Consider the following 14516-nt stretch of genomic DNA (forward strand, 5'->3'; position numbering starts at 1 on the left):
GGAAAAACTAGTAAACACACAACTATCCAATTACATTGAGGATCACCAAATGCTATCCCCTAATCAATTTGGATTCCACAGAGCATTAAGCACGGAAACGCTACTACTCTCTCTTACAGACTTCCTCCTAGCCGGCATCGATAAAGGCCATGCTTACCTTCTAATCCTTCTTGACTTTTCGGCGGCATTCGATACGGTCAGCCATCACATCCTATTAAACCAGCTGGCAAACATCGGAGTTACAGGCACAGCACTGACCTGGTTTAAAACCTTTCTGGAGAACAGAGGATACAAGGTCAAAAACCATAACAAAGAATCTCACTACCATCCATCTTTGCTATGGGTTCCACAGGGCTCTTCCCTTTCACCCACCCTTTTTAATATTTACCTGCTTCCACTCTGCCACCTCCTTACAAAACTAAACCTGAAACACTTCCTATTCGCAGACAATGTTCAGATTGTAATCCCCGTAAAAGAATCCATTACAAAAACATTAGAATTCTGGGACAGCTGCCTAACTGAGATCAAACACCTCCTCAACAGTCTGAACTTAATTCTCAATGCTTCAAAAATGGAATTCCTCATTATTGCCCCGGAAAACAACATCTCCACAAACCCTCCACCCAACCTGCAAACCTCTCACATAAGAGATCTAGGAGCTATCATCGACAACCGTCTCAACCTAAAACCATTCATCAACCAAATGACCAAGGACTGTTTTCACAAGTTACATATCCTTAAAAGAATCAGGCCACTCTTCCACTCCCAGGACTTCAGAACAATTTTACAAGCAATAATCTTTTCCAAGTTAGATTATTGTAATTCTATTCTACTAGGTCTCCCTGCGTCACATACAAAACCGCTACAGATGGTGCAGAATACAGCTGCCAGAATTCTGACTAACTCCAGGAGATTCGACCACATTACCCCAATCCTGCAAGCCCTTCATTGGCTACCTATTCACTACAGAATTATGTACAAGTCCATCACCACCATTTACAAAGTCATCCATCAGCACGCCCCGCTAAACTTACAAATTCCCTTCAAAAAACACACCTCTGTCAGACCAATTAGGGAGTGTTACAAAGAATCACTACATGTTCCACACGCAAAAACCTTTCAACACAAATCCTTCAAAGACAGAGCGCTATCAACAGCAGGACCACTTTTATGGAACTCCATCCCATCAGAACTGCGCCAGGAACCGTGCCTACTAACTTTCAGGAAAAGGCTAAAAACCTGGCTTTTTAAAAAAGCCAACTAAGACACAGACTGATCCCTTCTACCGTCATCATAAACTCATTGTTATAATTGGGTGTAAATACCATCACTCTATCATCAACTTCAATCCCGACTTCATTCAGTCCACTTTGGATTTAATTTTGCATCTTTTTAAATATTCATTGTAAATAATTTGTTTTTTCAATCAATCTCTTTTCTTCTTCTTCCTCTGCTCCCAGTTGTGTACTTCCCTGTTTATTGTAACTACAATTCCTGCACCAGTTATAGTTGCTCGAGTTCTCTGTACAATGCACGCCCTGTTAAATGTAAACTGGTTTGATGTGACCCTTGGTCGTGAAAGTCGGTATAGAAAATAGTAAAATAAAAATAAATAAATAAATAAAATAAAAGATTATATGACCAATCAATGCATTATTGTTTGATTATGTTTACTTTCATAACATCCTTAAATTTGTTACCATACAGTTGGTCCAATCACAGATCTGTTTTAAAATCTGCACCCAGTCACTTATTACAACGTATACCTATGCCCTAAATCTTAAGCAACTCCCTTTTTCCTCCATCTTAGATCTTGTCAGCCATTTCATGCTTTAAGGTGATATACCCTTAGGACCTCCATTTCGAGAGCCATCTCATGCTGGTTGTCTGTAGCAATGCTAATGTAATACCACGTGATGTTTTTCATTATAGCAAATCACAAGCACTGCAATATTCACTGTGACTAAGGGTCACCTTATTTCTTTGATTTCAGCACAATTTCACCATCATATCATAAGACTTTAGCAACTTATAGTAAACAACTGACTTGCTAAGCTTTGCAAAATTTCCAATATCACAGTATAAAATATACAATATCACAGTATCATTCTCTGTATAGCTGACCTAAAATGGAGTCCTCAAGACCCACAAAATAAGTGTCATTCTACTCTAATTCTGCAGAGCCACTCACCCAGATTCTTAAGCCGCCCCTCCAACCACTTAAGTGGAAAAGTAGGCCATTTCCCAACTAGGGACATCTAGCCCCTCATACTCGTCAAGGTTAATCTTAAAACCTGAAAATGAACCATATAAACAAAAAATCTCCAGCAATTTGTTAAGGATCAAATAACATTAGAGAGCAAAAGAATAATGTCATCCACAAACAACAGTGATTTGACTACATTCTTCCCAAAACTAACTCCCTCTATCTCTACATCCTGCACTATAGCCGTAACCAGGGGTTCCAACAACAAAATGAAATGAATGGGAGAAGTGGGCAGGCTTGCAGGGAAAAAGGATCAGACAATGTCTCATTCACTAAAATTGTCACTGTGGATTTAGCATAAAGAACCTTAAAAGAATTTAGAATTGGACCCCAAAACCCAAATTTCTTCAAAGTAGAAAAGAGACAGGGCCAAGATATTCTGTCAAAAACCTTTTCTGCATCTAATGCTACAATCAGGAAATCCTGAATCTCCAGGCCTATACAAGCATATATTTCAATGACCACCAACAGTTTCCTAACGTTCCTATCAGACCTACGTCCCACTACAAACCCACCTGTGAATCTAAAACCAGAGATGGTACCACATATTTCATTCGGTTGGCTAGGATTTTGGAGTAGATTTTAACATCTTGGTTTAGTAAGGATATAGGTTGGTGTAAGTCCAAGTCCAATGGATCATGACCCTCCTTAGGAATAATTGTGATGATAGCTTCCCTCAAAGTGTCAAACAATACTTTTCGCACTACCAAAGCTACATATAAGCAACACAAAGGGTCCACAACCTTAGGGGTCCATTTTTAAAGCAGCGTGCGCCCGTCCATGTGCGTGCGGTTTCCCAGTGCATGCACATGGACATGCCAATTTTATAACATGCACGCGTTGGCACACGCATGTTTTAAATTCTAACGGCTATGCGCACATACGTGCCAGGTTTTAAAATCCAATATAAAGAAAAAAAAAACTCTAACTGTGAGAAAAAATAATACAACAAAAATATGAACAGATTTCTCACTTAATAATGGACTATGGAAAACAATATATTGTTTTTTCAGCAATCATCGTCTAGCACAGGGTCTGAGATATTCACCTGGTAACCCTTAAGAGTTAAAAGCTTCTTTGTGCTGTGGGTATAATCATCGGTTGCTTTTGAATTGTGTGAACATAAAGTCTCATATAAACAGGTAAAGTACTTAACTCTGTGTTGGTAGAGATGAAACTTCTCTGTAATGAATGCCACTGAGTTGCAGGTCCCTTTCAGGTCTTCCTTATGCTTGCTTGTTAAATTACCCATATTGATGCCGTGTTTAAAGGTCCCTTTCAGGTCTTCCTTCTTGAGCTCGCTATAGAATCGCCTGACTCTGCAGGGTTTCGGAGCAATCTCCTTCTTCAGGGGTCCAGCCAGATCGTTTGTAAGAATGAATTTATAAGTATGCCATATCTGTTTTTACAGTATTACGACCCGTGGCTTATCCCTGTATGGTGAATAAGTTTGAGACTTTAAAAACAAAGTCAATAGTCCTATTTCATGGTGCAAACATATTGGAAATAATAATATCATCTGACAACAGATCTAAAAAGCTTTAAAATCTGGCATGCATGTGCAGGTGGCGCGTGCGGGGGGGGGGGGGGGGGGAATTTTCGATTAATATGAGCGGCGATGCAATTGGGCCTCCCCCAGTCCTCTCCCAGTCCACTCCAATTTCATCTGCCATTTGGAAAGCCAATCTTCCAGTCTCGCAAGGTCCTCCTGCAATTCATCACAATCTGTTTAAGATTTAACTACTCATCCGTGCGGGAGGAGTTTGTAAAACAATCTCAGCTTATGACCACCCGTTTTCTGGATAGAGGATATCCTGCACGAGTAGTGAAGAAAGCCTTCAAACGGGCTTTATATTCCAATTGTGACTGGCTGTTTTTTCCCCCTTCTGAATCGGATAAGGTATTTTACAATTGCATTCTTCCTTTTTCAACGATTAGTAAAAATATAGCAACTGTAATTCGCAGACACTGGCAAGCTTTATCACTATCTAACCTCTTACAGGGGTCTCTACGCTTCACTTTCCGGAGGGGGAAAAACCTTCGAGATCAGCTGGTCCATACAATGTTCTCAAGCCATAGGAATTTGCTTGAGGGGGAGGGAGGTCATGCCCCATGCGGACATTGTATCATGTGCACTCACACCAAAGCGATGTCTGAATTCACTCATCCTAACACTGACCGTGTGAATCAACTACGAGCTAAAACTGATTGCACAACCAAAGGTGTGGTGTATGTCGTGCAATGCCCGTGCCCCCTCTTGTATGTAGGAAAAACTACCCGTATGGTTAAGACAAGGATAATTGAACACTGCTCTAACATTCGTCTGCTGAGAATAGACGAGCCCTTGGTAAACCACTGGTCCCAATACAATCATGCCATCTCGGATCTCTTTTTCTCAGTATTGGAGGTGGTCCCCCGTCATCCTAGAGGGGGTGACTACCCCAGTCTACTGGGAAGAAAAGAGCAGAGATGGATATTCACTCTAGACACTATCAGCCCGAAAGGTTTAAATAAAGAAATCGAGTGGCATCTATTTGGTTAAAAATGTGCTCAGGTTTGATTGGCTCAGTAATCTCGCGATGTGTTTCAGTTTGGCGCCAAACTGGCTCTTTAAATGTTTGACACTGCTGAGGGCGCTCGCGCTCCATGTTTGATCTGAAAGGTATGTACCTTATACATGACCTTCGCCTTTAACAAAGTAGCCCTTTAATTTGTGATCTACCATTTGTATTTGTTTATGTTGTAGATTGAACTGTAATAATGGTCCCTCCCGATGCAGCAACAAGCGAAACACGGGACCGTGTCGGGGGACTTATACAAATGACTCTGTGATTCATGTGGAGTTGCCGTTTATAAATTGAATTTCTTGCAAAAAAATAATAATTAAATAGTATTTGAATATCTGGTGGATCTTTAAAGTTGTATTCTTGCACCGTTGTTCATTGATACTTGCTGATGTGCAAGGTTTGCTTCGTGATTTGGTTGGTAATTGAAATCTCCCATCACTATTGCACTGCCAAATTGGTTAGCTTCCCTGATTTCTCTTAGCATTTTATTATCTGTCTGACCATGTTGTCCAGATGGTCGATAGTATACTCCTATCACTATACTCCTATCACTTTACTCTTACCCAACACACATGGGATTTCTACCCATATAGATTCTACTGAGCACTTAGTCTCTTGTATTATCTTTATCCTGTTGGACTCTATACCCTCCCGGAAATAAAGCGCCACACCCCCACCAAGTTGGTCCTCCCTATCGTGATATAATTTGTACCCTGATATAGCACTGTCCCATTGGTTATCCTCCTTCCACCAAGTCTCTGTGATGCCAATTATGTCAATCTCATCATTTGCTGCTTTACACTCTAACGCTCCCGTCTTACTTCTTAGACTTCTGGCATTGGCATACTGACATTTCAAAGTGTGTTTTTTGTTTGTATTAACAACTTGCTTTTCAGTTGTTAGGGATAATTCTGAAATCATTAGCTTAGGTGGTTTTTTAAATAATGGTACATGGACTATGTTTGCTTTTAATGAAACCTCTCTGTTGGGATGCCCTAACTATCCTGTTTCATTAGTATCCTTCAAGGATACATTTCTACGAACTAGGGATGTGAATCGTGTACTGGGAGGGGGGGGGGGGGAATCTGATAGTTAGAGATGTGAATTGGGATCGGTTCCGATTCCAATTCACATCACTAATTTTTTTTAGTGAGGCATGCGCTGATTAAAAAAACCCCCACCCGACCATTTAAAATTACCCCCTTAGCCTCCCCCACTCTCCCGACCCCCCCCCAAAAAACTTTTTACACATACCTGGTGGTCCAGGGGGGCCGCGGGCAGCGATCTCCCGTTCTCAGGCCATCAGCTGCGCTAAAAAAATGGTGCCGATGGACCTTTGCCCTTACCATATGACAGGGCAAAGGTAGCGCCGGTGCCATTTTGAATATTGGCAATACGGCCTGAGTGCAGGAGATCGCTCCTGGACCCCCGCTGGACCCCCAGGGACTTTTGGCCAGCTTTGGGGGGCCTCCTGACCCCCACAAGACTTGCCAAAGTCCAGCGGGTGTCCAGGAGCGACCTCCTGCACTCGGGCCGTATTGCCAGTATTCAAAATGATGCCGGCGCTACCTTTGCCCTCACAATGTCACAGGGGCCGACCGTCGGCCTCCCACTCAAGTGCCTCCCACTTGACTGAATGATACTTTTAGGTAAAAGACTCTAGAAACCACAAATAAAAAAAAAAATGATTCTGTAGTGTGGAATGGAATCTTCTGTTGGCCCACACCATATTCTTCAGTGGGGAATAAATCAGTCTCTCCACAATGAGGCTATAATGATAGCTCTCCCACACAAGAATACTACATCCCAGAGGATACAGCAACCATCCCGGAATCACTGCTACTTTGAGTCCCACATATCAACTGACAGTACTTCATGGCTTCACTAGCAGAATCAAAAGATTTAACCACTCCATCATGCCAGAATTTCAGATGTGCTGGTTACTGGAGACTGAACTTGATCCCGCTATTAAGCAGCTGGGAATAGAGTACCAAGAATTCCCTCCTCTGCATTGACACAGTAGCAGAAAAGTCCTGAAACATCAAAACCTTCTTCCCATCATAGGTAAGACCAAAGTTTTGATAATCTTGCAGTAATAGGACTTTATGGGCATAGTTAAGAACCTGTGCCATCGCAAAACGTGGTCAACTGCCTGGGGTTTCCGAGCTCCCAAGTGGTGAGTCCGCTCTATTTGCAGATTCCCCAACATTTCTGAGGAATTTAATAGGGATGTGCAGAGGGACGCCATACGTTGCATTCGGGATACGTATTCGTCGGGGGGCAGATACGTTGAATACGTCCGTATGGCGTCCCGATATGGTTATACGTTGAATCCTATTCGTTACCCGGCTAAAATTAAATTTACTACAACCCCCCACCCTCCTGACCACCCCAAGACTTACCAAAACTCCCTGGTGGTCCAGCGGGGGTCCGGGAGCACTCTCACACCCTTGGTACCAGTTCAAAATGGTGCCGATAGCCTTTGCCCTACTATGTCACAGGGGCTACCGGTGCCATTGGTCAGCCCCTGTCACATGGCCATCGGCGCCATCTTGTGCTCCTGCCATATGACAGGGGCTGACCAATGGCACCGGTAGCCCCTGTGTCATAGTAAGGGCAAGGCTATCGGCGCCATTTTGGTTCCTGGCACCTGATGGCACGAGTGCAGGAGATCGCTCCTGGACCCCCGCTGGACCCCCAGGGACTTTTGGACAGCTTGGGGGGGTGCCTCCTGACCCCCACAAGACTTGCCAAAAGTCCAGTGGGGGTCCGGGAGTGACCTCCTGCACTCGGGCCGTATTGCCAGTATTCAAAATGGTGCCGGCGCTAGCCTTTGCTCTCACTATGTCACAGGGGCCGAGGGTCAGCCCCTGTGACATAGAGAGTATGGGAAGCACTGCAACATGTGTGGATATGAAGAGGCCAAGATCAAAGTTTCTGATCTGTGTGGGGCCTGTGTCAGCTGTGAAAAAGGCAGTTCAGGACCTGTGAATGCTGCTACTGATGTGAAGAGAGCAGCCAGGAAGAAACAGACACCATGCTGCTGCGGATATTGGAGTTGCAGGGCTGCTGTGCAGCATGGGTATTGTGGCCATTTAGGCTTCAGTTCCCATGGTACAGGGGATTGAAGGGGAGGAAGCTGCTTGTCCCCTATATTTTTCCCCTGAGGTGGAAGGCTCAGATAGTGCCTGGGATTCTGAAGGGTCTTTTGATTCCTCTGAGGGAAAATCAGGTTTGGAGGAAGCTTTTTCGACTGAATTTGTGCTTTTAATGTACAAACCAATCCTGGTCAGGAAAGGAATTCTTGCGAAGCATCCTGGCACAAAGCCTGTTCATGGCCTTCTAAGGTATAGAAGGCAGCCCCTCGTGAAGGGACCACAGTCTCCTCTCTTCTCCAAGAAGAAGAAACAGAAGCCTGATCTGGGGTTGGATAGGGATTCTGAAGGTTTGAGAGTGGATAGGTGTGAAGGTTTCTTTCTGGACCTTTCCAAGGATGAGGACGAGGACAAGGATTAGGATGAGGACTCTCTGGAAGAGGGAGGGATCCCGGTGGCAGAAGGTGATGTTCCTAACATAATCCGTATTTTCCATAAAGAGCAATTGCATACTATGTTTCACCAGGTTTTGAAGGAGTTAGAGATTAAAGAATCAATAGTGAAGTCCAAATGGACCACTGCAGGGTCCTGCTTGAGCTTTCCTGTTCGATCATACAGTCTAGGCCCTGGTGTTTAGGTAGTGGGACACTCCTGAGGCATGCTAGGTGGGAAAAGCTATTGAATCACATTCAGAGGGATGCTGCGGCCACTGCTTTGGGCCTCGGCCTATCCCTAGGCATGACGGGTGATTTTTTTTTTTTTCAAAACAAAATGTGAAACCCAACAAAATTTAATCAGATTTTCAATCATTTCATTTTGAAAATCAAATGAAACAAAATAGGAAATATCGTTGTCATTTCCTATTTTGTTTCTAATGAATGTACATTCCTATACCTGATTATTGTGTGCAGGATCTGGAAATTGCTATGAGTGATGTAAAGGAAAACAATCTATAGCAAAGAAAATAATTTTGTTCACTATTTTGTTGCTAGAATAATTGCTGTTCTTATATTTTTATTCTGCTTTTCTTTAACAGTGAAATAACAAAATGGTAGCATTTAGCAATAAAGTTAAGGGAAATGAAAGATAATTATTTTTCTGCTAACATAGACTTGACTCTAATATAAGTTTCCATGACAATGCCATTGATATTCATGAACATTGCAATCTAACTTTTGTTTTGTCTTTTTAAATTGAAGCTCTCGAAGAAATATGGCTCAGTATTCAGCTTCGAGTTGGGACCACGGAAGGTAGTTGTGCTGTTGGGATACGAAGCAGTGAAAGAAGCTCTTGTGGATCATGCTGATGTGTTTGCAGAAAGACCTGACATCCCGATATTTAAAAAATATCTAAAAAATATGGGTACTGTATCATATTTATTATCTTTTTTTAAATAGGTTGCATTTATAGTAGGGAGGTGAATCATGATTTAGAAAAATACACTAAATTAATTTGCAATGAGAACTTCTAGAAGATACTTTGTGAAATTGACTCCAACCATACAAGTCCCAGCTGTAGAAAATTAATATCTGCATTATCATTTTATGGGCCCTATTTACTAAGCATTTTTAGCATAAACACAAAATGGGAGAAAATCTTTAAGGCCTGATATTCAAAGCGTGTCCAGTGTATTTATCCGGCTAAGCAGGATTATGTGGCTAAGTGGCGGCCATTGAATATGCGCCTGCATTCAGCGGCCACCAAATAGCCATATAAGTTCCTGAAATAGCTAAATGTTACACGCACAAAAAGTAGGTATGTACTGGGATGATCAGGAGTGGAGCGAGTTAGCCATTTAATAGGGATGTGCAGGAGAAAAAAAAATTGTTTTCATTTTCGGGAGGTTTTCGGGAGGTTTTTTCCTCACGGATTTTGGTTTGTGGATTGTTTGATTCATTTCATTCATGTGAAAAAAATGAATCAAACAATTAAAAAAACAAAATGGCCAAAAAAGAAAACTGTCTCCCTTCCACTATCCCGTAAAAATGCTGGAGCCAGGAACCTACCTGGACTCCATTTACCCGGTCTGGTGGGGATCTGCCTGCTCAGACTAGGCCGAAGCCTCGTCTTTGCATAAACTGAGGCCACGTAGATCTACCACAGCCTTGGCCTATGCAAGTTCGAGGCTTCGACCTAGTCCTAGGCCGACTTCCGTAGACCGAGACTGCAGTAGAATGCTGCAACCTCAGCATATGCACAGCCAAGGCTTTGGCCTGATTCTAGGCCCAAAGGCTGGGCTTTAGCCTAGGCCAAAGCCCAGATCCAGACCTGGTGCTATGGCCCAGCTATGAGGCCGGGTCCTGACATTAGACCTCAGCCTGCACCGAGGCTCAATGCTGCAACCTGACCTGAAGATGTGTCCCGAAGCTGGGGCCTCAGCCTAGGCCAGGGACCAGACCCAGGCCTGATGCCAAGACCTGACCTGGAGGCTGGGTCCTAATGCTGGGGCCTTGGCATGGGCCCAGGCCTAATGCCAAAACCTGACCCGAAGGCTAGGTCCAACGTTGGGGCCTGGGCCAGGAGTCCAGGTCCTGACACCTGGTCCTTGATCCAGGGTCAGGCCTAGGCCTCTGCACCCAGGCCTGAGAGCTCTTCTTTGGTCCTCTTTCTTTGGCTGCTTGAAAGCCAAATGGCGCCATCTGCTGGGTTCATGCCAGAGTTTTTGTTATAGATGGTGGCAGCAATATGGCACCAATAAGGCAATAGATGATGGGACCTTTACTTTATCATACTTTGATTTATAGTCCACCTAATGCAACAAGAACTATTGCTCTAGGCAGGTAACAGTATCAAAGGCACATACAAAAATAGGATGCAAACAATAGGCATGTCCAGAGGCAAACATTTCATTTTGGTTTGTTAATTGGTTCCATAGGTCACTTCCATTTGTTTGGTACATTTCAAATGAAAAAAAAAATTCCATTTATTTGTTCATTTGTTTCCCATTAAAGTCAATGGAGGAAGCATTGCAACATATTTTGGCCTCCAAAAATGGGTTTTGCTCAACATTTCTAATGAAACTTGTGGGAAGACATAAGCAGAAGTAAGAAAGAACTCCAAGCCACCTAGACAATGGCAAAATGGCACCAAAAGAGGAAAGAATAGCCTAAGGCACTGTAAAGGGGCAAAGAGTGGCAGGTTTTCTCCAAGGCACTGTGAGAAGAGCAAAGAAGCAGCAAGAGTGGGAAATATACCCCAAGGCTTCAAAAGAGGGCACCAACAACAGTTGCATGAATCTTTGAAGGCACTCTGAGAGGCAAAGTGGCACCCAGAGTGGTATCAACATCCCAAGGCACAATGAAGGAAAACTGAAGCAGAAAAAGTGGCAGGAAAACCCCTAAGGTATCGATAAGGTGACAAAGCAGCAAAATGATTGGTATCAACATACCAAGGCACCATGAGAGGTACAAAGCAACCCTACACAATGTTAACAATACTCCAAGGTGAATAATATAGGGTATGATAGCAAAGTAGAATGACAGAAAGACCACCAAGGTGGTACATGTAGGGTATGGCAGCTAAATAGAGCAGCAACAAGACCCCTATGGTGCTACATCTGGGGCATGGTAATGAGGCAGAGCAGCAGCAAGACCCCCAAGGTGGTACATCTGGGGCATGGAAGCTAGGCAAGACCTCCAAAGTACTGTCAGTCTTCTTGCTACTTGGATGGAGATTCTGGAAATCTTAGCAAGGGCAGATTGATTTTTAAAAAGACCAACTCTTCCATCATATCTGGTGACAGTATTGAATGATGATGGCTCACAATGTCCCCTGCTATTGGGAAGTCACATTCATTGGGCACTCTAGTTGGTGGGTAGAAAAGATAACACTGTTCCACCTTGGTTATGTCTGGCCAGACTGGTGACTTGTGTTCCCAATATGCCAGTGCATCTGCGTCCATGTCCTCAATAAACTGTGCTAGATAGCATGTCAGAAAAATTTCAGCTGGGGAGTTTTCTGTACTAGGGGGGGTGAGGGTCTCTGTTGCTAGCTGCTTTAGCTATGACAAGTGTCAGGAGAGATTGTGCTGTGGATGCAATGTAGTTTTGGCATATTTAGCTGGGGGATGAAGTGATAGTGCATGCACTTGTCTCTGAGGTAGCCACTCTTTCCCCACTCTACCTCTGCTTCTCATGCTCCTCTTGACAGACCTTAACTACCATATCTCCTTCATATATGTGAGAAGCCGGGGCTGAATGACAACTCCCTTTCACCCATGGATCATGAAGTATGGCTAGTATGTGTAACCTCCTCTTGGCTTAAGAGTCTTTAATAAAGGGGTCACAGCTAGTCCTAGAGTCACACTCACTAACCCTGACTTATCACTCTTCTCACAAATAAGAATTCTGGAGACTGGAGGAAACAGTGAACTTCTGAATGAGCTTCTCCGTCGAGCATAACAATCTGGCATCTGTACAGCTTGAGAAACAATTTCTAATTGATCAATTTGCTGGTAAGTTAAAAAGTCCATTAAGAAAAAGACGGTGGATTTTCGTAAATTCTCCTACTCAAAATCAGAGGTAGGCCGAGAAAGCAAGATAGACAACATGGTGGCCGGAGATGAAAGTGAGACAGATGCAGGCCCTGACACAATGCCTATTACCTCGGGGACAGATATCCTGTCATGAGAGAATTTTCGTGAATGGTTTTGGGATCTGAGGCAAGAAATAAGGAATCACAAGCAAGAAATAATAAATTTAATCTCGGAGGTTAAAGAAGAAATATCTGAAATAGGCCACTGAATAGATGGAACCAATGTCAGTGTGGACCCACTCAGTGAGGACTTGAAATGGGTGCGATCTGATCAGACAGCTTCAAAAATGGAGTTAGATGCTATGGTTGAGAAACTAGAAGATCTTGAGTATAGATCGTGCCGATGTAGTCTTCATTTCTGGGGCGTACCCGAGACACCGGAGTATGCGGATTATATGGAAGTGGTCAGTAAAATCTGCTGAGATCTTTTCTTGAATAATAGTGCACTGAGTGTGAAACAGGCAGATAGCTTGGTGATCAAAATAGAATGGGATATCAATTCCTAGGGCCTAAAAATGCTAATAAACCCAGAGACATCATTGTGTGCTTCCATTCTTTTGCATTAAAAGAGCAGATATTTCAAGAGGCCAGCAAGCAAGCTACGTGATTCTGGGAGGGACTTGATCTAGCTATTTTTGCTGACATCTCCCTGCTTACCTTGAAGAAAAGACAAGGGTTCTGAGAGATAACGAGAGCTTTATACAAAGAGAACATTTGATATTGCTGGCTATATCCCTTTGGACTATGGCTTACTATTAAAGGAACCTCACATTGGGTGAAGACTATCCATGAGGCAGTGATGATCTTGAGAGAGGCTAACATCTCTTTTGCTGCAATACAATCTGCACTGAAATTGGCTACACCGACATGAGAAGATATTCCATGCTGGCAGCCGGTCTCTAAAGGTGGTCTCTGACTAAGAAGAAACTCAGAGGGTTCTACCTCCTCAAAGAATGCAACTTGAGAACTCAGAGGGGGATCTGGAATTGCTTTTGGATTTGGGGGATTTTCCCCAGTAAAGGCGAACCTGGCCTTGTTTTTTGGAGATTGATCTAATTATTATGTGCCATGAAACCTTGCAATACTTTATTTAGTCCCTAGAGGACACCAGTAATCATTTTGTTTGCACTGGTTCCAGAGTGTAATACCACTGTTATATGTATGTTTCCGAAGCTGCTGTTATGATCAGTTTATAGTACCTTATATATGAGTTTTCATAAGATTTGCTCGACGGGGTAGTGGGCTGTTTGCATGATGACTTCTCTCCTGAGACAGCAGGAAATGGGGCTGATGACTGCAAAACTTGTGTATGTGTGTGTGTGTGTGGGGGGGGGGGGGGGGGCTGGGAAGGGGATTTTTTTGTTATTTTTCTTTCTAGCCTGGGAATTCTCTTGAAGAATAACATTTAGTTTTTTGGTTGTAGGGTCCTCCATTGCCATGGTAAAGAGAGGGCAGGTTGGGATGTGATTTATAGATGTGTAGGGCATTCTCCCTTCTCTTTCTAATTAGGGATTTCCACCATACTATACTAAACCTGGGGAAAGCGACTCTCAAACATTCTTTATCTACTTACCATGACCTCTTTTAAAGTAATATCTTTAAATGTCAGAGGCTTAAACACCCCAAAAAAGCATAAGCTGTTTTTCAAGGAGCTGAATAGGTTCCATGCTGCCATAGTATTTGTTCAAGAAACACATCTTAAACCCAGGTATGAATCCTTAATGGGTTCTTATAAATATCCCTTTAGATACTGGGCTGCCAGTTCACACTCCGCTAAATACACTGGGGTGGGTATAATGGTGCACAGATATATGGTGTTTGAAATGAAGACATGTATCATGGACCCAGGAGGGAGATATATTCTCCTCACTATACTTTTGGGAGGAGAGCTCATTACTTTAGTCAATATCTACGATCTCAATTCCCATCAGGAAACCATGTTTGCCCATCTTAGTGATTTAATATGGGACAAAGCTACTGGCTCATTAATTTTGGGTGGCAACTTCAATATCACCATGCGGATCATATAGCCCGATATCTTTACTTAATGTTGAA

The 14516-nt window shown here is 43.1% G+C and overlaps 1 protein-coding gene across 1 annotated transcript in view; it reads left to right on the forward strand.

Annotated features, from left to right (window-relative positions):
* The window catches only part of LOC115088123 (cytochrome P450 2K6-like), a 108674-nt gene that overhangs the window by 7550 nt on the left and 86608 nt on the right, over positions 1-14516 (forward strand). The window contains exon 2 of the mRNA XM_029596096.1: positions 9128-9290. Coding sequence (XP_029451956.1) covers positions 9128-9290 — 163 coding nt within the window. The remainder of the gene's footprint in view (positions 1-9127; positions 9291-14516) is intronic.

The sequence above is a fragment of the Rhinatrema bivittatum genome, chromosome 3 (genome assembly GCF_901001135.1).
Source record: "Rhinatrema bivittatum chromosome 3, aRhiBiv1.1, whole genome shotgun sequence".
In the NCBI taxonomy this organism is placed as follows: Eukaryota; Metazoa; Chordata; class Amphibia; order Gymnophiona; family Rhinatrematidae; genus Rhinatrema; species Rhinatrema bivittatum.